Genomic DNA, 27,170 nt, shown 5'->3' on the forward strand with positions numbered 1-27,170 from the left:
GACCTGTACTCTGAAAACTGGGAAACACTGATGAAAGAAAATCAAGATGACACAAATAATTGGACATTCTATACTCATGGATTGGAAAAACAAATATTGTTAAAATGTCTATACTACCCAAAACAATCTACATATTTAATGCAATCCCTATAAAAATATCAACATTTTTAACAGAACTAGAACAAACAATCTTAAGATTTGTATGGAACTATAAGACCTCAGATAGCCAAAACAATGTTGAAAAAGGAAAGCTGGAGGCATCACAATTCCAGACTTCAAGTTATATTACCAAGCTGTAGTAATCAAAACAGTATGATACACAAAAATAGACACATGGATCTATAGAACAGAATAGAAAACCCAGAAATAAACCCACAACTATATGATCAATTATTCTTCAGCAAAGCAGGAAAGAATATTCAATGGGAAAAGGACAATCTCTTCAAGAAATGGTTTTGGGAAATATGGACAGCAACATCCTGGACTTTATTAAACCATACATAAAAATAAATTCAAAGTGTATTAAAGTAAGATTTCCTAAAACCGTAAGAATCCTAGAAGAGAACACAGGCAGTAACCTCTTTGACATTAGCCATATCTTGCTAGATATGTTTTCTAAGGCCAGGCAAACAAAAGCAAAATAAAGTATTGGGATTATATCAAAATTAAAAGTTTCTGCACAGTGAAGGAAACAATCAGAAATACTAAACAGCAACCTTCAGAATGGGAGAAGATATTTGCAAATGACATTATCTGATGAAGGGTTAGTATCAAAATATATAAAGAACTTACACAACTCAATATGTAAAAAATAAATAATCCAATTAAAAATGGGTAGAAGACATGAACAGACATTTCTCCAAAGAAGACCTCCATCAATTTGGCCAACAGACACATGAAAACATGCTCAACATCACTCATCATCAGGCAAATGCAAATCAAAACTACAATGGGATATCACCTCACATCTGTCAGAATTACTAAAATAAACAACACAGGAAATAAGTGTTGGCAAGGACGCAGAGAAAAAGGGGCACTTTTTGCACTGTTGGTGGCAATGCAAACTAGTGCAGCCACTGTAGGAAACAGTAGGGAGTTTCCTCAAAAAGTTAAAAATATATCTCTATGATTCAGCAATTGCACTACTAGGTACTTACTGGGAGAATGCAGAAACACTAATTCAAAATATATATGCACCCCTATGTGTATAGCATCCTTATTTGCAATAGCCAAGACTTGGAGGCAGCCCCAGTGTCCATTGATTAATAAATGGATAAGGAAGATGTGATACACACACACACACACACACACACACACACACACACACACAGAGGAATATTATTAAGCCATAAAAAAGTGAAATCTTGCCATTTGTAAAGACATGGATGAAGTTGGAGAGTATAATTATAAGTGGAGTAAGTCAGTGAGAGAAAGACAAATACCAAATGACTTCACTCATATGTGGAATTTAAGAAACAAAATGAGTAAAGGGAAAAAAAGAGCAGCAAACCAAGAAACAGACTCTGAGAACAAACTGATATTTACCAGATGGGAGGTACAAGGGGAGATGGTTGAAATAGGTGATGGAGATTAAGGAGCGCACTTGTGATCAGTACTGGGTGATATATGAAATTTTGAATGAGTGCATTTTATACCTGTAACTGGTATAACACTGTTTACCAACTGGAATTAAAATAAAAACTTAAAAATTCTTGCACATATCTGGACACTAATGATTGTTAGCATACTTGAAGGATTTTAAAAGAAAAAAAATTATTCCAAGATATTTGGAGACCCAGGCATTCAGGATTGAATTAGAAAAGTCATACATTAATTAGACCAAGTGTAGACTGAATTAGTATTATTTTTTCTATGAATATAATGTTAAATAGCTAACATTTATTGTCTACAACATGATAGATATTATATTAAATGTTTTATATGTCCTTATTTATTAAATAGTCACTGACTGTATGAGGAAATGGATGTTTAGGTTATAAGATTTACTCAAGATCAAACAATTCCTTGTGGCATAGATAGAATTCAAACACTTGTCCATCTTACTAGTATATACAATGTTATCCAATTTGTAATTAACAGATTATGTGTAGCTATGATATAACTATCAAGACAGGAAATCAATTTGAGTATTAACATAATAGAGGATTGTCATTTGTGATGAATATTCAGAGATATACAAACACAGTTTACCTTTTTGATAATGAAACTTTAAATTTTGGATTGACTTTGACTTACCTCTGAGATCTGCTCATGGTTTCCAACATTACTTTTCTGTGTTAACTTTATTCTGTTTCATATTTCCCTTCTGGATCAGTCCTCCAATTTACTCTTGGCTCTTCCTCTTTGTCCTCTTTTGAATGCTGCCTCAATATGCAGGCCTATTTCTACTTCTTGTTTAGGGTACTGTAATTCTTACCTTTCAACATGCTCCAGTCCCACATAGTACTTCCTGTCTATTTCAGTACCTAAGGAATATTTATCCTCCCTTTCTTCCTACCTTTAATTTTGAAAGTTGGGCATCCAAAATTGTAATGATCTTAAGTCTGTAAAATACATATTCAGGTGGATGGGATACCACTAAATAATGTATAGAAAAAATAATAAGTAGTAACTGAGTTCAGTAATATTAAAAACATCAGTTCAAGTAACTGTTTAGTGTATTTTCCAAAGTATAGATGCACTGACATTAAGCAATGTAGTGCTTAACAGATTGAACTGATTAGATATTTTATCCACAAATAAAACTTCATAATGTAGACTCACTAGATGTTGGTAGAACCCTTCTCAAATTGTTTTGATCAAAAATAAAATATCTCCAGACATTGCCAAATATCCCCTGGGTAGGCCCTGAGGGGTCAAAATCAGTACAAGTATAGATTAACATTCATTTTTATTAGAAATTCATTCAATTTAATTCCAGACTTTGGGAATTAATGAATTAGAGTCAGAGAAACAATACCATGTGAAAATATACAATTTCAATATGAATTACCATTAACCTATTCAGTTAAGTTTTAGGATATTAAGGGCTGTGAGCATCTGTTAGGCTTTATATAAAACAGCTTTGAAAATACCCAGATTGTTAATTTAGTTACTCTTAACCACTGATATATTTTCCCACACTTAATAGACACCCAGTAGGAAATTAAACTGGGACGAGAGAACATAATGTAATGAAATAGTCCATGCACTTGGGGCCACCGAAAATAAAGTTACCCACTAGTACCATCTAAAGTAGCAAGACTTTTCTAATGTGAGGATCAGCTGTTTAATAAAAATGTCCAAACTTGGCTATATGTTGTAACTGGAGGAGGAAGTCAGACCAGACAGAATGCTGGAGGTGGCAAGCTTGCCCCAGATCAGTAGATTAACCAAACCAGGAATATAAACTGAGATGAAGTTTCTGTGCTGGAATCATCCATGTCTCTATTTTGTTGTTGTTATATTTTTGTTTTCTCTTCACAGACTTCAGAATCCCTTAATCATAAAATTAACTTATATAACTGCCCCTTCAGATTAAGATCCAAGAGGAATATTCTGATAGCACCCTCTTATAGGAATTAAGGAGATCTATCCTTTACCAGACCTACAGATGTCTTCTTGTTCAAGGATGAATACACAGAAAAACTAAAATGAGACCTATCTATACAAAGATTCTACAAATAGAGAAAAACTTAGCAATAAGAGGCAGAATAACATTTCTGAGACAGATTTTCTGTGGTAAAAGATTGTAAATTTTATAGATTTTGAGTTATGTTTTCAATAAAATTCAAGATTGGATTTAATGAAACAAAAATGAAGATTAGATAAGATAATAAACTAATATATAAAGAGACCTAATTCTGAATAGGAAAAAATATAAGGAAATTTAAAATGCTGTATCAGTTTTCAAATTCAAAGAATGGAAGCCATACTGGAAAAAAAAAAAGATATGGAGGAAACACTTTGAATCTTTTGTTCAGAATGTATAGGGAACGACAGATGAAAATAGAAGATAATATATATGGAGGAAAAAAACAGATCTGATATTCCAGTACTAACAATTTCCAAGGAAGATTCAGAAGAAATGGAACAGAAGAATTGTCATGCAGTCAGATGCCTAGGTGATTAGGACAAAGCACCAAACCGAAAGTAATAACCAAGCCTTTATTTACTGAGACGGTACAAGCGAGAAGCAAAAAGAAGGTGAATCTGCAGTGTTCTATTATTCCCTACTGAATAGCACCATACAAGAGTCAGGTAGATGCAACGCAGATTGGGGGTGAGTGGGGTGATGGTGGAAATGTCACACTGCTGAGGAGCTCCAAGTGAAAGATTCCTGCTATTGCATAAAGGGGGGTGAGGACAGGGCAAAGGGCTAGGACTGGAAAAGAACCAAGTTAGAGTGGAGAAAAGTGCCTCACCCATTGCCCCCCATTAAGGAGGTCTTGGGGAAGTATTTAATAAAGGAGGAGGCACCTGAACTAGGAATGCAGATGTATATATGATCATAACTGTCGGGGGAGGGGGGGAGGAAACCTGAGTCCTTGACGGTAGCTCCTTCCCAAAAACTAATGCACTGACTATATGCACCAAGTGTAATATATGGAGAGCAGCATCCCCCATGAGGTCTGCCAAGCAAAGCCTTGTAATTGCCTATTATTGGATCTGAAAGATAGGATTTTGGTCTGGATCCAACTCCACATTGAATTATAATTTTAATAATCCCATAAAACACAGGAATAAAACAAGTTAGATAAAGTGAAGAAAAATCAGACCAACCCCAAACTTCTCAGCAACTTTTAATGCCAGAGAACAGGATAGTAGAGCAACAGCTGCAAAGTTTTTAGGCAAAAATTCTATATTTAATTCAGTTATTCATATGAAAAGATAATACCAAAAACATTTTCAGAAAAACAAATATTCATAAAATCCTTTCCTGATTTGGAAATGGATCACAGAAAATCTGTTTCAACCAACTAAAAAAAGTCAAGCTAAATAACTCAAGATTAGAGAGGTCATGTTTAAAGGATTGACACTGAATAGAGAAACCATTTGAAATAATAAAACCCAAAGAATTATTGTAAATAGATTATGACATAGAATGCACATATCATTATTTTGAAGGAAATATTTCATTCCTGCAAAAATTTTAAACATGTTGGCTCTGAAATCTAGAGTACACCATCAAAAATTCAAAAGTAAAAATACCTCTGTTTCTTCATTTAACATATGGAAGGTTTTAACAGATACTTGTTTCACCCTTGATAGTGAAGAAACAAAACTTCTAGTAGAATAAAAAATGGGCTTTGGAACTTCCAAATTACTAGAGAAAAGAGATTCCAAGGAAAATAGAGTCCATATAGTGAAAGATAGAATCAAGGAAGAATAAAATATATAAAACATAAAATAAGATCTCATAGGCAAGGAGAAACATAAGTATAAGTTAAATATTTCTAATAAAAGGCAAAATTTCTCAAATTGAGTGAAAATACTGAAGAATACCTGAAACAAAATTATTGAAAATGATTTAAAGCAAAAAATAAGGGGCGCCTGGCTGGCTCAGTCAGTAGAACATGTGACTCTTGATACTGGGGTTGTGAGTTCAAGCCCCATGTTGGGCATAGAGCCTACTTAATTTTTTTTGGGGGGGGGGCATAGAGCCTACTTTAAATAAATCAATTAATGGGGCAGCTGGGTGGCTCAGCTGGTTAAGCGTCTGACTTGGGCTCAGGTTATGATCTCGCAGTCCAGACTTTGAGCCCTGCGTCAGGCTCTGTGCTGACAGCTCAGAGCCTGCAGCCTGCCTCAGATTCTGTGTCTCCTCTCTCTCTCTGCCTGTCCCCCGCTTGCATTCTTCCTCTCAAAAATAAACCTTAAAAAAAATAAAATCAATATATGAATATATATATAATATGTAATATATATAAAATATATAAATTTGTAATACATATATATTTAAAATATATAAATTGTATACATAAATATACAAATAATTTTAAAGTGCAGGAAAAAAAAGATATTCCACATACAGGGAAATTGAAATAAAGCAGGTTACAAATTATTTCAAAGTATATATTACATTTATTAAGGTAGTCATTTTTATTTTTTTTGATTTTTTATTTTTTTTCAATATATGAAATTTATTGTCAAATTGGTTTCCATACAACACCCAGGGCTCATCCCAAAAGGTGCCCTCCTCAATACCCATCACCCACCCTCCCCTCCCTCCCACCCCCCATCAACCTTCAGTTTGTTCTCAGTTTCTAAGAGTCTCTTATGCTTTGGCTCTCGCTCCCACTCTAACCTCTTTTTTTTCTTTTTTTTTTTCCTTCCCCTCCCCCATGGTTTCTGTTAAGTGTCTCAGGATCCACATAACAGTGAAAGCATATGGTATCTGTCTTTCTCTGTATGGCTTATTTCACTTAGCATCACACTCTCCAGTTCCATCCACGTTGCTACAAAGGGCCATATTTCATTCTTTCTCATTGCCACGTAGTACTCCATTGTGTGTATAAACCACAGTTTCTTTATCCATTCATCAGTTGATGGACATTTAGGCTCTTTCCATCATTTGTCTATTGTTGAGAGTGCTGCTATAAACATTGGGGTACAAGTGCTCCTATGCATCAGTACTCCTGTATCCCTTGGGTAAATTCCTAGCAGTGCCATTGCTGGGTCATAGGCTAGATCTATTTTTAATTTTTTGAGGAACCTCCACACTTTTCCAGAGTGGCTGCACCAGCTTGCATTCCCACCAACAGTGCAAGAGGGTTCCGTTTCTCCACATCCTCTCCAGCATCTATAGTCTCCTGATTTGTTCATTTTGGACACTCTGACTGGCATGAGGTGATATCTGAGTGTGGTTTTGATTTGTAATTCCCTGATGAGGAGCGACGTTGAGCATCTTTTCATGTGCCTGTTGGCCATCCGGATGTCTTCTTTAGACAAGTGTCTATTCATGTTTTCTGCCCATTTCTTCACTGGGTTATTTGTTTTTCGGGTGTGGAGTTTGGTGAGCTCTTTATAGATTTTGGATACTAGCCCTTTGTCCGATATGTCATTTGCAAATATCTTTTTCCATTCCGTTCGTTGCCTTTTAGTTTTGTTGGTTGTTTCCTTTGCTGTGCAGAAGCTTTTTATCTTCACAAGGTCTCAGTAGTTCATTTTTGCTTTTAATTCCTTGCCTTTGGGGATGTGTCAAATAAGAAATTGCTACGACTGAGGTCAGAGAGGGCTTTTCCTGCTTTCTCCTCTAGGGTTTTGATGGTTTCCTGTCTCACATTCAGGTCCTTTATCCATTTTGAGTTTACTTTTGTGAATGGTGTGAGAAAGTGGTCTAGTTTCAACCTTCTGCATGTTGCTGTCCAGTTCTCCCAGCACCATTTGTTAAAGAGACTGTCTTTTTTCTATTGGGTGTTCTTTCCTGCTTTGTCAAAGATGAGTTGGCCATACGTTTGTGGGTCTAGTTCTGGGGTTTCTATTCTATTCCATTGGTCTATGTGTCTGTTTTTGTGCCAATACCATGCTGTCTTGATGATTACAGCTTTGTAGTAGAGGCTAAAGTCTGGGATTGTAATGCCTCCTGCTTTGGTCTTCTTCTTCAAAATTACCTTGGCTATTTGGGGCCTTTTGTGGTTCCAAATGAATTTTAGGATTGCTTGCCCTAGTTTTGAGAAGAATGCTGGTGCAATTTTGATTGGGATTGCATTGGATGTGTAGATAGCTTTGGGTAGTATGGACATTTTGACAATATTTATTCTTCCAATCCATGAGCCCAGAATGTTTTTCCATTTCTTTATATCTTCTTCAATTCCCTTCATGAGCTTTCTATAGTTTTCAGCATACAGATCTTTTACATCTTTGGTTAGATTTATTCCTATGTATTTTATGCTTCTTGGTGCAATTGTGAATGGGATCAGTTTCTTTATTTGTCTTTCTGTTGCTTCATTGTTAGTGCATAAGAATGCAACTGATTTCTGTACATTGGTTTTGTATCCTGCAACTTTGCTGAATTCATGAATCAGTTCTAGCAGACTTTTGGTGGAGTCTATTGGATTTTCCATGTATAATATCATGTCATCTGCAAAAAGTGAAAGCTTGACTTCATCTTTGCCAATTTTGATGCCTTTGATTTCCTTTTGTTGTCTGATTGCTGATGCTAGCACTTCCAACACTATGTTAAACAACAGCAGTGAGAGTGGGCATCCCTGTCGTGTTCCTGATCTCAGGGGGAAAGTTCTCAGTTTTTCCCAATTGAGGACGATGTTAGCTGTGGGCTTTTCATAAATGGCTTTTATGATGTTTAAGTATGTTCCTTCTATCCTGACTTTCTCGAGGGTTTTTATTAAGAAAGGTTGCTGAATTTTGTCAAATGCCTTTTCTGCATCAATTGACAGGATCATATGGTTCTTATCTTTTCTTTTATTAATGTTATGTATCATGTTGATTGATTTGCAAATGTTGAACCAGCCCTGCATCCCAGGAGGGAAGCCCATTTGATCATGGTGAATAATTCTTTTTATATGCTGTTGAATTCGATTTACTAGTATCTTATTGAGAATTTTTGCATCCATATTCATCAGGGATATTTGCCTGTAGTTCTCTTTTTTTACTGGGTCTCTGTCTGGTTTAGGAATCAAAGTAATACTGGCTTCATAGAATGAGTCGGGAAGTTTTCCTTCCCTTTCTATTTCTTGGAATAGCTTGAGAAGGATAGGTATTATTTCTGCTTTAAACGTCTGGTAGAACTCCCCTGGGAAGTGATCTGGTCCTAGACTCTTATTTGTTGCGAGATTTTTGATAACTGATTCAATTTCTTCGCTGGTTATGGGTCTGTTCAAGCTCTCTGTTTCTTCCTGTTTGAGGTTTGGAAGTGTGTGGGTGCTTAGGAATTTGTCCATTTCTTCCAGGTTGTCCAGTTTGTTGGCATACAATTTTTCATAGTATTCCCTGTTAATTGCTTGTATCTCTGAGGGATTGGTTGTAATAATTTCATATTCATTCATGATTTTATCTATTTGGGTCATCTCCCTTTTCTTTTTGAGAAGCCTGGCTAGAGGCTTATCAATTTTGTTTATTTTTTCAAAAAACCAACTCTGGGTTTCGTTGATCTGCTCTACAGATTTTTTTAGATTCTATATTGTTTATTTCTGCTCTGATCTTTATTATTTCTCTTCTTCTGCTGGGTTTAAGCTGTCTTTGCTTATTTCCTTTAGGTGTGCTGTTAGATTTTGTATTTGGGATTTTTCTTGTTTCTTGAGATAGGCCTGGATTGCAATGTATTTTCCTCTCAGGACTGCCTTTCCTGCATCCCAGAGCATTTGGATTGTTATATTTTCATTTTCGTTTGTTTCCATATATTTGTTAATTTCTTCTCTAATTGCCTGGTTGACCCACTCATTCTTTAGTAAGGAGTTCTTTAACCTCCATGCTTTGGAGGTTTTCCAGACTTTTTCCTGTTGTTGATTTCAAGCTTCATAGCATTGTGGTCTGAAAGTGTGCATGGTATGATTTCAATTCTTGTATACTTATGAAGGGCTGTTTTGTGACCCAGTATGTGATCTATCTTGGAGAATGTTCTATGTGCACTCCAGAAGAAAGTATATTGTGTTGCTTTGGGATGCAGAGTTCTAAATATATCTGTCATATCCATGTGATCCAATGTATCATTCAGGGCCCTTGTTTCTTTATTGACCGTGTGTCTAGATGATCTATCCATTTCTGTAAGTGGGGTGTTAAAGTCCCCTGCAATTACCACATTCTTATCAATAAGGTTGCTTATGTTTGTGTGTAATTGTTTTATATATTTGGGGGCTCCCATATTCGGCACATAGACATTTATAATTGTTAGCTCTTCCTGATGGATAGACCCTGTAATTATTATATAATGCCCTTCTTCATCTCTTGTTACAGCCTTTAATTTAAAGTCTAGTTTGTCTGATATAAGTATGGCTACTCCAGCTTTCTTTTGACTTCCAGTGGCATGATAAATAGTTCTCCATCCCCTCACTCTCAATCTGAAGGTGTCCTCAGGTCTAAAATGAGTCTCTTGTAGACAGCAAATAGATGGGTCTTGTTTTTTTAACCATTCTGATACCCTATGTCTTTTGGTGGTGCATTTAGTCCATTTACATTCAGTGTTATTATAGAAAGATATGGGTTTAGAGTCATTGTGATGTCTGTATGTTTTATGTTTGTAGCGATGTCTCTGGTACTTTGTCTCACAGGATTCCCCTTAGGATCTCTTGTAGGGCTGGTTTAGTGGTGATGAATTCCTTCAGTTTTTGTTTGTTTGGGAAGACCTTTATCTCTCCTTCTAGTCTAAATGACAGACTTGCTGGATAAAGGATTCTCGGCTGCATATTTTTCCTGTTTATCACATTGAAGATCTCCTGCCATTCCTTCTGGCCTGCCAAGTTTCAGAAGAGAGATCAGTCACGAGTCTTATAGGTCTCCCTTTATATGTTAGAGCACGTTTACCCCTTGCTGCTTTCAGAATTTTCTCTTTATCCTTGTATTTTGCCAGTTTCACTATGATATGTCGTGCAGAAGATCGATTCAAGTTACGTCTGAAGGGAGTTCTCTGTGCCTCTTGGATTTCAATGCCTTTTTCCTTCCCCAGATCAGGGAAGTTCTCAGCTATGATTTCTTCAAGTACACCTTCAGCACCTTTCTCTCTCTCTACTTCCTCCTCTGGAATACCAATTATGCGTAGATTATTTCTCTTTAGTGCATCACTTAGTTCTCTAATTTTCCCCTCATACTCCTGGATGTTTTATCTCTTTTTCTCAGCTTCCTCTTTTTCCATAATTTTATCTTCTAGTTCACCTATTCTCTCCTCTGCCTGTTCAATCCGAGCCGTGGTCGTTTCCATTTTATTTTGCAACTCGTTTATCGCATTTTTTAGCTCCTCCTGACTATTCCTTAGTCCCTTGATCTCTGTAGCAAGAGATTCTCTGCTGTCCTCTATACTGTTTTCAAGCCCAGCGATTAATTTTATGACTATTATTCTAAATTTTTTTTTCAACATTTATTTATTTTTGGGACAGAGAGAGACAGAGCATGAACGGGGGAGGGGCAGAGAGAGAGGGAGACACAGAATCGGAAACAGGCTCCAGGCTCCGAGCCATCAGCCCAGAGCCCGACGCGGGGCTGGAACTCACAGACCGTGAGATCGTGACCTGGCTGAAGTCGGACGCTCAACCGACTGCACCACCCAGGCGCCCCTATGACTATTATTCTAAACTCACTTTCTGTTTATATTGTTTAAATCCTTTTTGATCAGTTCGTTAGCTGTTGTTATTTCCTGGTGATTCTTTTGAGGGGTATTCTTCCCTTTGGTCATTTTGGATAGTCCCTGGAGTGGTGTGGAACTGCAGGGCACTTCCCCTGTTCTGTCTTGAATAACTCCCGTTGGTGGGTGGGGCCACAGTCAGACCTGATGTCTGATCCCAGCCCTCGCTGGGGCCACAGTCAGACTGGTGTGTGCCTTCTCTTTCCCTCTCCTAGGGGTGGGATTCATTGTGGGGTGGCCTGGCCCGTCTGGGGTACTTGCACACTGCCAGGCTTGTGGTGCTGGGGATCTGGCGTATTAGCTGGGGTGGATGGGCAAGGTGCACGGAGGCCTGAGGGGCAGGCTCAGCTCGCTTCTCCTCAGGTGATCCACTTCGGGAGGGGCCCTGAGGCAGTGGGAGGGAGTCATACCCGCCACCGGAGGTGTGGCTCTGCAGAAGCACAGTGTTGGGTGTTTGCGTGGTGCAAGCAAGTTCCCTGGCAGGAACTGGTTCCCTTTGGGATTTTGGCTGGGGAATGGGCGAGGGAGATGGTGCTGGCGAGCGCCTTTGTTCCCCGCCAAACTGAGCTCTGTCATCCCAGGGCTCAGCAACTCTCCCTCCCGTTGTCCTCCAGCTTTCCCGCTCTCTGAGCAGAGCTGTTAACATACTTCCAGATGTTAAGTCCCGCTTGCTGGCTGTCCGAACACAGTCCGTCTGGTCCCTCTGCTTTTGCAAGCCAGACTCAGGGTCTCTTCTTGGTCGGCAGGCCGCCCCTCCGCCCCGGGCTCCCTCCCACCAGTCTGTGTAGGGTGCACCGCCTTGCTGCCCTTCCTACCCTCTTCTGTGGGCCTCTCGTCTGCACTTGTCTCTGAAGACTCTGTTCTGCTAGTCTTCTGGTGGTTTTCTGGGTTAGTTAGGCAGGTGTAGGTGGAATCTAAGTGATCAGCAGGACGCGGTGAGCCCAGCGTCCTCCTACGCCGCCATCTTCAATACTCTCTCAAGGTAGCCATTTTTAATTGAAAAAGGATATAATCACCAATGAAGATATAACTATTATATACAGTTGACTCTTGACCAATGCAGGGGTTAGGGGCATAGGCCTCCTGTGCAGTCAAAAATCCACATTGTAACTTCTGAGTCCCCCAAAAATTAACAAATAAATACCTACTATCGACCGGAAGCGTTACCAATAACATAAACAGTTGATTAACACATATTTTCTATTTTATATGTATTAAATAATATATTCTTACAATAAAATATGCTAGCAGAAAATGTTAAGAAATTCATAAGTTAGGGAAAATACATTTAAATTATTGTACTGTATGTTTATGTTGTCTGTTTATAAGATGAATTGTCTGTCAGTACCTACATCAATATTGTCTTATATGATACAAAACACTGTAGATGTTATACGTATTACTAACACTAGACATCAAACATGAAAGGACAATGTGAAAAAGAAATTCATATTTATTTACAGGTATAACAATTCATGCATTGGTAATGAACAAGCAGTAATATGATTACTTTTATGTTTGCCTAGTATGATCAATACAATTGCCTCATGGCAGCTTAGCCTATACAATGATAAATGAATTGTTATAAACATACAGTATTATAGTTATATTCATAATACATTATTGGGAACACTGTTACATTAAAAAAACTTATCTATGACTATAGGCTAATGCTCATTATCTCCTATCATAAGAGACAGGGGCATGTTGTATGGTAATGTAATTCTTTAAAAGCAAAGATATAAAACAGTAAGAAAGACAACACATTACTAATTTCATATTAAATATCACTCACCTTATGCCCATGTAAGGATAGGCTATCCACTTCCAGACAAGTCTTGCACACAATCCTCTACATGATGAATACTTAGGCAGTGATGAAGATGATACAGAACATCTCATACAATTCTTGCAATAAAGTTATTAGATTTTAGCATAAGAACGCTTATAAACAAACACAACAGATGAATTTATCAACTGTCCAGTGGGATGATTATTCACTATTCATTAAGTAGAAGGGAATCACCATAAAGGTCTTCGTTTTTGTCTTCATGCTGAGTAGGCTGAGGAAGAGGAGGAAGAGAAGGGATTGGTCTTGCTGTCTTAGGAGTGGCAGAGGTTTAGGAGGTAGAAAGGGAAGCAGGAGAGGGAGGCACATCTGGTGTAATTTCATGGAGATACATTGTAATTTCTATCTGACTTTTTGCTTTTCCATGTTTCTAAAAATGTTTCTATATGTTGCCAATCCTTCTTTCACCAATTGCTTTCGTTTCAGTGCCCATATCATAGAAAGGTCCATTGTCATAAAAGAAGGAAAAGAAGTCCTGAATACTCAGAGCCCTTCTGTCAGATTGTCTGATTTCAGTTTGTTTTCTGGTACTGATTTTTCTACATCTTTTTCTCATTGCTGGCACTGGTCCGTAAGTTCTCATCTCTATCAAGTTGTCTTCTGTAATTTCCTCTGGTATGGTGTTTATTAGCTCTTGAATTTCTCCAAGATCTGTGTCTTCATCCCCCAACTTTTTTGCCATATCCAAAATCTCTTTCATGATTTCATGATTGGTGAAACACAGTTTTCTGCAGCAGATATTTATTGTTTGGGGTTTGATGGCTTTCACAGCTTTTTCTACTAACAATGATAGTAATTTCAAATGTGTAATCCTTCCAGACTTGCATGATTTTCTTTCTATCAGTGCTCTCTTCCATAGTGTTGATAATCTTTTCCATACAGTACTGTGTGTAATTAGCCTTTTAAATGTCCTCATGACACCCTTATCTAGAGGCTAAATTAGAGGCATTGTGTTTGGATGTGAGTAGACTACTTTGATGCCTTTGGTATTGAATTCATAGGGTTCAGGGTGGCCAGCAGCATTGTCCAATATCAAAAGAACTTTGAAAAGTAGTCCCTTACTGGCATGGTACTTCCTGAATTTAGGGACAAGGCATCAATAGAACCAATCCAAAGAAAGGGCTCTCATTGTTTAGGCCATCTTGTGCAACCAAAAGACTGACAGCTGGTATTTATCTTTTCCTTTCAAGGCTTGGCAGTTAGCAGCTTTATAGATCAGGCAGTCCTGATCGTAAGCCCAACTGCATTTGTTAACCAATTTCCTCCTGCTCACTTCTCTCACTTGCTAATAATGTCCTATGTGGCATTTCTCCCCCCACCCCTGCAGAATAGGGCACTTTCATCTGCATTAAATACTTGTTCAGGCATATATCTTTTTACCTCAATGATTTTTGTAATGGTATCTGGGAACTCATCTACTGCCACATGGTTAGCAGAAGCTGCCTCTCCTGTTAACCTTGACATTTTTTAAGCTAAACTTCTTTCTAAAATTATCAAACCATCCTTGGCTGGCATTAAGTGCTCTAGCTTTAGATCTGTCATCTTCCTTTTGCTTTAAGTTGTCATATAGCTTTTTATGGAACCATATTAGATTCTATAGATATGCCTTTCTTATAGCCATCCTGCACCCACATAAAAGCTTCATTTTCAATGAGATAAAAATATATTTCACAAAAAGTATAAGGTTTTCATGCCTGCTAGCACAGCTGCAGTGAAACCCTCACGATTTTCATTTTGTTTTTCTTTTTTTCTTTTTCTTTTTTTTTTTTACAGTGGTTCTTTCTTACATGGGATTAGTTTATCTTAGAATGGTGGGCAACCACAGCTGAAGATCACAATCTTCAGTACATATCAAGCAATTCAACTTTTTCTTGTATGTCATGAAATGTGTCTGCTTCTTGGGAGCACTGCCAACATCACTAATGGCACTTCATATGGGTCTCATAGTGTTATTCAAGGTTTACAGTACTGCAGTAAACACAAAAACTACATGAGAACTGCAAGAGATCACTTTTTATTGCAATATGCAGTTTAGTGGAGGGACAAACTGCTCATGTGGAGATGATTAGCATCATACCGTGTTTTAAGCATATACTTGCAACACTTGAGCTCACCACAATAGCAATAGGAGGTGGCTATGAAATTACAGTAGTTCAGTATGTACTACAGTTAATTTTATGGAGTTATGATTTAATACTGCATCTTTGTTTGTTTACATTTCTCTTGACTGCAAATAGTGCCATATACAGTCTGCAAGTGTATGTGTAAGTTTTGATATTTAAAATAAGTATATTTATATTTTTATACAATGTAATACACATATATGCTGTAGCATCAAGATATAGAAAGCAAAATGTTTTAGACACTGAAAGGGAAATAAGCTGAAACACAATGGTAGAAAGATACTTCAAGTAGACCAAAAAGTAAGAATGAGACGATCTGAATATTTTTCCTTTTATGGATTGTGCTTTGGCTGAAGTCCAAGATCTCTTCACTTAAGCTAGATCCCAAAGACTTTCTTTTTTTTCCTAAGAGTTTTATGGTTTTTATGCTTTACATTATTTTTTAAATCAATTTTGAGCTAATTTTTGTATATGGTGTGAGATTTAGGTCAAGGCTCTTTTTTTTTTTACTTTTTTTTTTAATTTGTTTTTTAACATTTATTTATTTTTGAGACAGAGAGAGACAGAGCATGAACGGGGGAGGGTCAGAGAGAGGGAGACACAGAATCTGAAACAGGCTCCAGGCTCTGAGCTGTCAGCACAGAGCCCGACGCGGGTCTCGAACTCACGGACTGTGAGATCATGACCTGAGCCGAAGTCAGCCGCTTAACCAACTGAGCCACCCAGGCGCCCCATTTTTTTACTTTTTTAAGTTAAAATAAAGTTTAACTTTTGCCCATAGAAACACATGGATGTTTTAAATAGCAATAAATGGAATTGATAAGGGTGTAAAAAAGGACACATAGAGTAGTTGGGAATATACATTGATGAAAACAAATGTGATTCAATATTTGCGTATCTAGGGATTTATCCAGAGATAAATAATCATAGATATATACAAAAATACATATAGAATAGAGTTGACTGAAGTGTTATTGCAGGAAAACACTGGAAACAATCTACATGTCTAGTATCAAAATGACTGATTAGTAGAATAAAATACACCAAGTTTAGAATTATGTGTAGTCATGTGAAAATGTTCACAATCTATTAGATGAAAAACAGGTTACAAAACATTAAGCACAATATGTTAATAGTACAGAGATTGCAAGTGATTTTTATTTTCTTCTTTGTGTTTTTTCCTAAATATTAAGTAAAGCATATAACAGTTTAATGTTTTGTTGTGGTTACTATTTATTACTGTCTTAATTAGTTTTTCTTTCATGACTTTAAAAGTATTGCAGAATTTTAAAGTTGTTTTTATGAAGAGGAAAAGTATATAACAGACTATATCTCTGAGTTTGTAATGAAAGTTATTAAAATATATATTAATTTAAATATATAAACATAAAACTTTAAGTATAAAATAAATATGCTGATATGTACTGTAGTAAAAGATTTTTTTATCACTAAATTTTAGGAAAGAAAAAAGATACGAGAAAATTGCCTCATGGTTGCTATTTTTAAGGGAAGTAAGCTAATACCTGCAATTTCTTTCTTAGAAAGATAGCTCAGGGCTTATTATTAAAACTAACTACTTTATTACTTAAAAAAAATTTTAACATTTGTTTATTTTTGAGACAGAGACAGAGACAGAGCACAAGCAGGGAGAGAGGCAGAGAGAGAGGGAGACACACAGAATCTGAAATAGGCTCCAGGCTTAGAGCTGTCAGCACAGAGCCTGACACAGGGCTTGAACTCATGGACTGCAAGATCATAACCTGAGACCTCAGCTCAACCAACTGAGCCACCCAGGCAACCAACTACTTTATTACTTAAAAAAAAAAAAACAAAAACATTTTCTTACTTTATTCAAGCTGAGTCATTGATTCCCTTTTAACTACTGTAACTAAGATTTTAGATTAGCTTCTATTGTACCACTCTATTATGAAGAAGAAAAGTCACTCGTTATTTTCATAGCAAAACTGGTGGGGCAAAGGGGCAATGGTACAAGAAATATGCTAAAAATATAGAGGCCCTCAATAAAGAGAAAGATGGTCTATTCCAGTTGTTACAAGAGTACATCTAGGTTATTAAGCAGGTATACTTTTCATCTTTATTCAAGATAAAGCTACTTTATCAAATTGAGTCATACACTTCATAAGGCAATCCTGATTACCAAATAACTTTTTTCTCTACTGTATCTTTCAAAAAGATAAATACAAAGAAAACATCTCAGATTCTAACATGGTTAATGAAGGATTTTGATAGCTAAAGTAATTTAAATCTCTGTATAAGGCTATTAAAAGAAAAAATATATCACTGTATGTGTGTATTGTATTTTCACACAGATGAATGCATACACATATGTTATAAATGAGACAAATAGATTATGTTTCATGATTTTTGTTTTGTAACATGGCCCTAAAATTAAGGAATAAGAATTGTAATGAATAATGTTTGTTTAGAACAGCTTTTCTAATTCTTGAGAGGAAAGGAGGAAAAAAGCAAATTTCAAGGATTTCCATTTCTTATAGATTGGATAATATATAGAATATATTGACAGTATTTTATTGATATATAGAAGTTCATAATGCTGTAACAGCGCAGTTTATTCATAGATTGAAGTATGTGCTATTACAGGTAGATGTGAAGTAGGCTTATTATTCTTTTGTACACTTAAAATGTTTTAGTGAGTCTAGATCTTTTCAAGGTCCATTTAATACAGAGCCTGTGTGTACTTCTCAGCCATCTTCTTAAAAATGTAGAATTATGCTGGACACTCATGGATATTTAAAAATTGCCTTCTTGGTATGTTTGAAGGGCACATTTGAACTAATTATGAGAGTCTGGCAATAAATTATACTAAATGTCTTCAGTATTAAACATATTGAACTCCATCTAAATGAATCATAAGTTTTTTTTTCTCTTAGATAATTTCTCAACTTTCTTGACACATCTCTAGTCTCCTTTTTTAGCATTCTCACTATTTTTTTCATATACCATGTGCTGACTTAACTAAAATGAAGACGAATTGTTTCTTAATGCTTTTTCCACTACCTCCATTTAGAATGCTATGTCCTCAACTTTTCACTACTGTCTTCACTTGTTGAAATTCTGCAACAATAGTGGAATTTTAAATGGAAAAATTTTGTATCTTAGTGTTTATATGTTGAAATTGCATTTTCATTAAATTGGATCAAATGTAAAATAGCTTTCTTTTCCTCTGTATGATCTTAAATAACACTTTTTCCACTCAGTTGTTATGAAATTATACAGAATCATAATGTAAATGAGTTCTACAGAAACTTCTACCATTAGCGTCCAGAAAGTTTTTCAGTAGTGTTACTTATATTTTAAAGATAATTTGCAATCAGAATAATAGGTAAAAACTTTGAGCTTTTCTAAATAGAACAAAAATTACTAATGTTTGAGTATTTATTGCCTTCCTTTTCCCAAGTCCATTAAAAGGATTCTACTTAGTTTCTTTCCTTCCCTTGACTTCTAAAAGGCTTCATTTAAGTCCCAAGCAATTTGGGGATTCTGTTAGTCCAGATGGGAAGGAAAGAAAAGGGTGAGAGAGTAATTTCTGTGGCAGTTTTATAGAGAGGGAATCTGGGGAAACTGGGGTGTGAGGGGAAGGTACATAGAAGAAAGAGGGATATGTGTGTGTGTGTGTGTGTGTGTGTGTGTGTGTGTGTATAAAGCTTATTTCTTTATTTTGAGAGAGAGTGCATACACATAAGTGGGGGAGGGGCAGAGAGAGAGGGAGAGAGAGAATCCCAGGCAGGCTCCATGCTGTCACTCTGGAGCCCAATGCAGGGCTTGATCCCATGAACCGCGAGATTATATTCTGAGCAGAACCCAAGAGTTAGATGCTTAACCAAATAAGCTACTCAGGTGCCCCAGAAAGAAGGATTTTTAAAAGTATTGTTCAAGAAATGACAATAAAGAATGTAAGTTATTATTTTTTTTATTAGAGAGAGAACGTGCAAGCAGAGGAGAGGGACAGAGAGAGAAGGAGAGAGAGAATCTTAAGCTGACTCCATGCTCAGTGTGGAGCCCAACACAAGGTTTGATCCCACAATCCTGGGATCATGACCTAAACCGAAATCAAGAGTTGGATGCTCAACCAGCTGAGCCACGAGGTGCCCCAAGAATTTAAGTTATTTTGGGATTAGTTTTCAGTTGCCATCAGGTTCCCCTGATCACAACACAGCTTGATATGAGACAACATGGGTGAAAGATTTAATAAAACTGGGAAGTGTCAACAGTTGTATATTCACAATTGAGATGGGAATATGAGGGCAGGAGAATACAATCTAATCTGCAAGTGGAAGTTACTGCCTTCCACTTTTTTTCCACATTCATTTTTGTTCTTTTTAATTTTTGTTCATCAAGAGATGCTATTTTATTCCATTAAAGAACAAATTATGTAGCTGATTTGTGATCTACCACTTTTTATCATGTGGATAACAATTACACTTATTTTTTCTCCTCTGGGGCATTGAATTTTATGTTGGCTTGGGGGAAAGGAACATAGGAAGAAGTGGAGTAAAATTTGATCCAGTATGTCTTTCACTATGAAACAAACTTGGCAAATTCATAGTTTTTCTCTTTTTGACCTATCCTCCGTCATATTTTACTTTATACTGTTAGCTAAAGTTTCTTTTTTAGTTTGTCAGTTCCTCTTACTGGAAATGCAGGAAGCTGTCTTTAAAGTAACCACATGTTAGATCAAGTTCTTCAAGATTTTAATGATATCAATCAACTTGGCAGTTGTTTTTTTCTCTTTTAGCCTTATTTATTGTCTTAATACTCAAAATTAAATTTATCAAGGCACAACTGGTAAAAAGATTCCTAGAATATCCTTGACATAATAACTTGTAAGAGAATGGTCTTCAATATTATCTGTATATGTAGTATAACCATGACATCACATCCTGTTTCTATACATAAATTTCCAAAACTAAAGGAAAAAGGAAGAAAAATGTTTATAGACTATCACTGACACCTCATATATTTTTTAAAGAATATTTTTTTATTTGACTGGATTCTTTCATTAGCAACATTTTTGGCATCATCTAGTTTAAAACACCTGACATTACTTTAGAGCAGAATTAATTGGTCATGTAGGAAAAATGATCTCTTGGGGCTTTTCAGATGGAATCTACAATGTAAGACTCATCTTTCATAGATTAGACAGATGGATTATCAATGTTTTGTTTACATTCTATGAAAACAGAAATTGGAAAAGTAAATTGAAAATGTAGAGGTTCCACATCCAGTTCTAATTCAGTTCTGCTTTTTTCATTGGTAAAATGATTTTGTAAATGACATTAGCTATCATTAGCACTCAAATTATTTCATGAAGAAAATGAAATCTCGGATTTGGTAGTTAGATAATTGAGTTCAGAACTGTATACACAACTGATGGCTTTTTCTGGAAAAATACATTAGTTGGAAACTACCTGTGCCTTGTTTTCTTGCAGGGAACAAATCACAAGACAGTGGCATAGCAGAAATGGAAGAACTTCCAGTACCACATAACATCAAAATAAGCAACATTACATGTGACTCATTCAAGATTTCATGGGAAATGGATTCAAAGTCAAAGGACCGTATTACACACTATTTCATTGACCTCAATAAGAAAGAGAACAAGAACTCCAATAAATTTAAACACAAGGTAAAATCTTAACACACACTTATATTCATTTGCATCTTAAAAACTTTATAAATATGAGGACATTTTAAAAGGAATAAGTTCTATTAATTACTTATATGATGTGTTTGACATTGGAAGAATAAAAATTACATGTCAGTTTAAAATTCTATTCTAAGAGATTTTTTTAGGAAAATGAAATGTCAAGTATACTATTAAAATACAGTTTTTCCCAGAAAAGGTAAAATCATGACTCTCATATAGACATAAAAATGAACGTGTTAAAGATTTAACTTACTAATTAACTGCTGAGGTGTTTCAAAGGATAATCCAAAGAATGTACACAGTTATGGATCAGAATACTGAAATAAATGTATAAGTAGAGGCAAAACTAGTTTGGGGTCATGACGGAGTAAGGGCCAGAAGAGAGAATTGGACAAAATTCGTTTGCATGTATTTAGACAAGAATATCTACAAATTACAGTGTTATAAAATAGCTTCCACAGAATCAGAAGAAGATAGCCAGAAGAGTACACTATAAGCAATGCATAGTCTTCATTGAAGCACACATTTTTCCCTATAATAACTTCCAAAAGAGGAATTTTATGTAGCTTATAAACTTTAGGGTATTTGTAAAATACTTTAGGGCTGAAAATTGCTTTATTTATTCTATTTTATGGTTTGAAAATACAAATCAACCATTAAATGTCTTAGACATGTAACACCTTTCTGATATTTATTCTTATAACAGTCTACTTACCACATATCTATTCTGATACATGTCTCCCTACATAGACATCAGAGGTAGTATAGGGAGAAAACTATTTATCTGGTTTAAGTATTCTTATGTTTCAGTATTTTTACTGATGAAAACTGGTCTTTTTTTTAAAATATTGATACTAAGTTTTAACTCAGCAAATCTTTTGGAAGAGCTGTCTTATCTTGTCTGGAAATTATGCCTTTTACCAAATGCAGTTATATACACTGATGATAAATGAGAATTATATGTACAGATAAGTGTGAGAGAACAAGATCGATAAGTCATTGTTCTAACCATGTTCCGAGTTTGATTATGCTTTATGGTTATGGATACTCTCTTTGCTGACATTTGCCTTCTTGAAGTAGTTTTGAAATATTTCCTTGAAGTATCTTTGAAATACTTAATGTGAAATGATGATTAGGTCAAGATTTGACCCACTTTTCTTTATTCCATACTTAGAAAAACATGTCTTTGGAAATGTAGTGAATATTCAACTAGCAAGTTTAATTACCTTATTAATCATTGTTTGGAAATATCTAAACATTTCTATGACACATAAGCTCCATACTTGAATATAGCTGAAACAGATATCACCTCTTTTGTATATAAAATGGATTAATTTATCTTAAAATAGCTGTTTTTAAAATGTGCTCTCCCTTCACATATAAAATATTTAGTAATGGGCTACTCTGGTAAAACTGATTGGTAGTATAAATTAAACAAATATATTTTAAAATACAAAATCATTGAATTTTATTTCTGTCATGTTTGGAATTTTAGAGGTTTTTGTTTTGTTTTATCATTTAGTATTAGAATATTGTGTTTTAAGGTGCACATATAAGGAGTATACAGAGAAGAACAAGACTCAAGAAAACAGGAACCTAAGTACATTTATGTCATTAATTAGCTGTATGACCTTGGGTATGTCTCTTGATCAAGTTGGGCCTTATTTTTTACATCTGGAGAATAAGAGATTTGAATATAATTGTTAAATATCTTTAAAAATGAAAATTCTGTCATCAGCCAGGAATTTAATAAATTCCTCCAAATTGTTTATAATTGATTCAAGTTATACTGCTAAATTAACTGATTTCTTCCCTCCCTTCTTTCCTACCTTCCTTCATTCCCCTTTCCTATTTTTCTGTCTTTTTGTCTTAGGATGTTCCAACAAAATTGGTGGCAAAAGCTGTTCCCTTGCCAATGACTGTCCGTGGACACTGGTTTTTGAGCCCAAGAACTGAGTATACAGTCGCAGTGCAGACTGCCTCAAAACAGGTTGATGGTGATTATGTTGTGTCTGAATGGAGTGAAATTATAGAATTCTGCACAGCAGGTAAGAGAACAGAAAAATACAGAAAAGTATTTAATATTTAATAAATATACAGAAAAATATTTAATAGTTCCTAAAAAGCTAATTACATATTTAAAATATTTTTAATTATAAGGTGATATGAACTGCATTGATTATGTTTGCATTGCCAGTAGCACTGTGTAACAGAACAAACTATGCTGTATTGGTTGGAATGATCTGAGATGGCATTAAATCAGTTCTTTTCTGCATAGTTTGATTTTTCAAAATAAAAACTTTGCAAATAAAACTGGTGTAGTTTGAAAATATACTCAGCATATTTTAAGCTTTGTTTTGAGAGAGAGTTATTTTTTTTTTAATTTTATTTTCACAGATACTGAAACAAGGAAGCCAGGAACATCTTTCTGTAACTTAGGGAAATGGATGCAGATCTTAATGACTGTACCTAGCAGAAATGTTACTCGATTTTTCACTTGAATGCTGAAAATTTGTATCTAAACTAGTGTCCTGTGTGTGTGTGTGTGTGTGTGTGTGTGTGTCTGCTTCATTAGAAAGTACCTCATAGCCATTTGGCCTTCAGATATCTGATGTGGAGAGCCCATCCCCTTTGATCTTGAACTATAATTTAATATTCCATTAGATGGAAATGTTACCATTCATCTCATTCATTTACCTGTTTATTCATTCATTTAAGAAACAAATATTTAGTGCACACTTAAATAGGTGTTGAAGTGGTACAAAAATATCTCTACCTGAATACATCTGTCATCCTCTCCTTGTTTCTTAGAATGGGGCTTTGTTTCCTCTTTGTACAGGTGATTGTTTCCTCTGAAAATTTGTAGAGAGAGGCTAAATGTTTTATCAACATAAAGGAGCTTGAAGAAAGAAGTCTTAAAAATTTGCCTCAACTATTGTAGGTTGCTTAGAAATTTTCCACAGCTGAGGCATCCTTCAGATAAATCAGCTTCCCCCCACCGTAGCCTCACACATGCATTATTTTCCCCCTGTAGCCTCACTCAGTACATACTTAGCTACAGTACATGCATACATACTCAGTACATACTCTATCTTGTGTTTTTCTTAAACTCAGTGTAAAATGTTTCCTATGGGTATGTTAAATGGATAAAATTTTAATTCTGTGTGATTTTGATTTTATCTTCAACCTTTTTATTAGGAAGTTGCTAAGGATTATAACATCCTTGATTGCTAAGGATTTCAGTCTTTGAGAGCAAGGAAAATAATATCTCTCTGGTACCGTATTTCTTATCAAAGATACTAATTATAAGATCCACCATTTTATATATCACTAAGGAAAAATACTATCAATTAAACTATGAGACAGTGTTTTCATATCACAGCTATTGTAAGACTCATGTCAAAGAAGCTAAATGTGAAGAAAATACATTTTCAGAGGCACCTGGCTGGTTCAATTGGTTAAGCATCCAACTCTTGATTTCAGCTTAGGTCGTGATCTTATGGCCATGATATTCAGCCTGCTTAAGATTCTCTCCCTCTTTCCCACTGCCCTTCCCTGCCTGCATGCATGCATGTGCACTCGTTCTCAAAATATAAAAATAAATAAACAAATAAAACTTAATACAAATGGCTCTCAAAAACTTAAGAAATACATTCTGGAATAGATGAAATATGCTATTAATTATAGTTAAGTTATCAGTAATGGAACAGTTGATTTTTATATTGTATTAATAGTGAGTAACATTAATAGTAAAGAATTCTCATTGACATAACTTTTATATATATTTGATGTGTTATATTGGAATTAATATATCCTCTCAGTTTTATTCCTGAATTAAAATTTCTCTTTGGAGTCTACCTCATGTTTACTCTTTTTACTGCATTTCTTTCCCCTTACTTTCATTGTCTCCTACCAGGGAAATTTAATCTAAGTGAGACCCATAAGTAAGAGACACAGTCTTTTTTGACATTGTTTTAATACATGTTATTTTCCATAGGACTGCATTAAACAAAATTATAGTATTTGTCCAATAAAAAGAGCTATAATTTACCTGGTAAAATCCCCATTTGATATTAGGGAAAAGTGTGAAATGTTTCTTCTTTAGCTTAAGGAAGACTTTTGGCATTTCCAGTTCAGAAATACCTATCTGTCTATAGATGCATACACATTCACTCTATCATAATTCACCCTTTTATAATCTACTTAACATTATGAGTACATGTTTTATTTCTATGTGTATTAAGGAAAACCTATGTCTTCTTGCTTTCATTTAGAGTGGTCTCCCTGTTGCTCTTTTACTTAACTACATCTCATAACTCTTCTAAGGAGGTTATGGGTGAATAATAAAATGCCAGCTTTTAAATGTGCCACAATAGTTTTCTACAAATTATTTTGTATTTTTAATTTCTATGAGTAAAATTTAAAGGGAACTTAAGCTGTTTAAAGCTCATTGTTTCAGTTTTATCAAAATAATTCAGAGACTTTTACCTAAGCTTTATCAATAACCTTGACTCTGTAAATTTTGAGGAAGCTTTTTGTATAAATTGTCTTTTAATCTGGATAGCTAATCTATTCAGCATTTATTGAGTGCATACTGTGTGCTAAGCACAGTGCAAAATATTGAAGTAAAACAAAATAGAATGCTACCAACTAATCTACTTCTAGTCTAGTCTATGTCAGAGATAAAACCTTGTGCTTACCTCATAATAAGTCACACTTGTTTATATATTTATGTGTAAATTCAGACGGAGTTCTTTGAGAGGAAGAATATTCCTTTTGATCTTGTAACCTGATCATTTAATTTGCATGGTGCCTTCTACATCATATGTTCTAATCTAAAATGTTTGTCAGCCAGTAAAACAGTCAGTAAACAAACTGTGCTGCCATGAACAGTTCAACTAGGTTGCTTTTATTTGGAAAGTCTTATAATCGTTATAGACAAAATTTTTGCTTAGATTCTGGTAGAGGAGTTTGATAACAGTCCCCAGTTTTCAAAACAAAAAGTTGATGAAAAGATCAAATTACTTGGAGAGAAGCTTTAGATTTTCAAGAGTCCTGTGTACCTGCAAACCACCAACTAGAAGCCAGAAGACTAGTCTAAATTACTAGATATATGAACATTTGGTGAATCAAACTGTGATAAGCCTCAATTTCTGCAGTCAATAAATGGTCATATATAATCTACCTTGCTAACCTCATAGATTTAAAGAGTAAATTAAATGAGCATTATTATTGCTACTCCTTTAAATTTATTTGCTACTTATTGCAGGTGAGAAACTTCTTATATTTGACTTTTCAGTTGATTAAAGAAAATTTAGTACCTAGTATGGTGCCAATTGACATTACTTGGGTTGTGCAGAGTCTGCATTCCTTACTTAATATTTTTGCTTCAGGATCTTTAATTTCAGAGAGTGAAACAAATGCATGGGTATCCAGAAAACAAAATAAAGCAAATAAATTTTTGTAGAAAGAAAAATGTCCCACAAAAAGACAATGAATGTTTTTTTTCAGTGCAATTTCCTATTTAAGATAAATTTCCTAAAGTTGATTTTAATAATCTCCAATTTATTAAACATGTAGTTGACACCTTTGGTAATATATTTTTAGTAAGAGAATTTTTTGTTGTTATTTTCAGACTATTCAAAAGTTCATCTAACACAGCTGTTGGAGAAGGCTGAAGTGATTGCAGGACGGATGCTTAAATTTTCTGTTTTTTATCGTAACCAACACAAAGAATATTTTGACTATATTCGGTAAGAATAGAAATATATATATATATATATATATATATATATATATATACACACACACATATATACATATATAGTGATTTTCTTGACTAAGTGCCATTCCAAGTTCTAGGCTCAGGTTTCCCTTGAGTCTAGTTCTGTGAAATGCTAATTTTAGTTTCCTTTCAAAATGATTAATTATACTCTTTTATTTTCCAGAATAATTGAGTAGAAAAATTCAGATTGTGGGATTTTTTTTCACTGTACTTACATTCATTTCTGTAATCATTTGTAATATCAATTCTTGTCAATTTAAGTAGAAGGTCTTAAAGCTCAAGGGCTTAGACTGTTGACCTTTCATGTACAAACTCCTCTAAATATATATCAACTCACCTAAATATTCTCTTCTTGTAGATAGCTTTAGGATATTGGAAATGAAGGGCTGAAAGGTAACATTCATTAAATATGGTGAATCTCGTGGGAT

The 27,170-nt window shown here is 35.0% G+C and overlaps 1 protein-coding gene across 1 annotated transcript in view; it reads left to right on the forward strand.

Annotated features, from left to right (window-relative positions):
* The window catches only part of PHYHIPL (phytanoyl-CoA 2-hydroxylase interacting protein like), an 87,729-nt gene that overhangs the window by 44,913 nt on the left and 15,646 nt on the right, over positions 1 to 27,170 (forward strand). Inside the window, exons 2-4 of the mRNA XM_047071729.1 lie at positions 20,740 to 20,936; positions 22,831 to 23,005; positions 26,593 to 26,710. Coding sequence (XP_046927685.1) covers positions 20,740 to 20,936; positions 22,831 to 23,005; positions 26,593 to 26,710 — 490 coding nt within the window. The remainder of the gene's footprint in view (positions 1 to 20,739; positions 20,937 to 22,830; positions 23,006 to 26,592; positions 26,711 to 27,170) is intronic.

This window comes from Lynx rufus, unplaced genomic scaffold, assembly GCF_022079265.1.
Source record: "Lynx rufus isolate CCGP_SWC_20201006 ecotype Redwood Valley unplaced genomic scaffold, mLynRuf1.p SCAF_11, whole genome shotgun sequence".
Classification (NCBI taxonomy): Eukaryota; Metazoa; Chordata; class Mammalia; order Carnivora; family Felidae; genus Lynx; species Lynx rufus.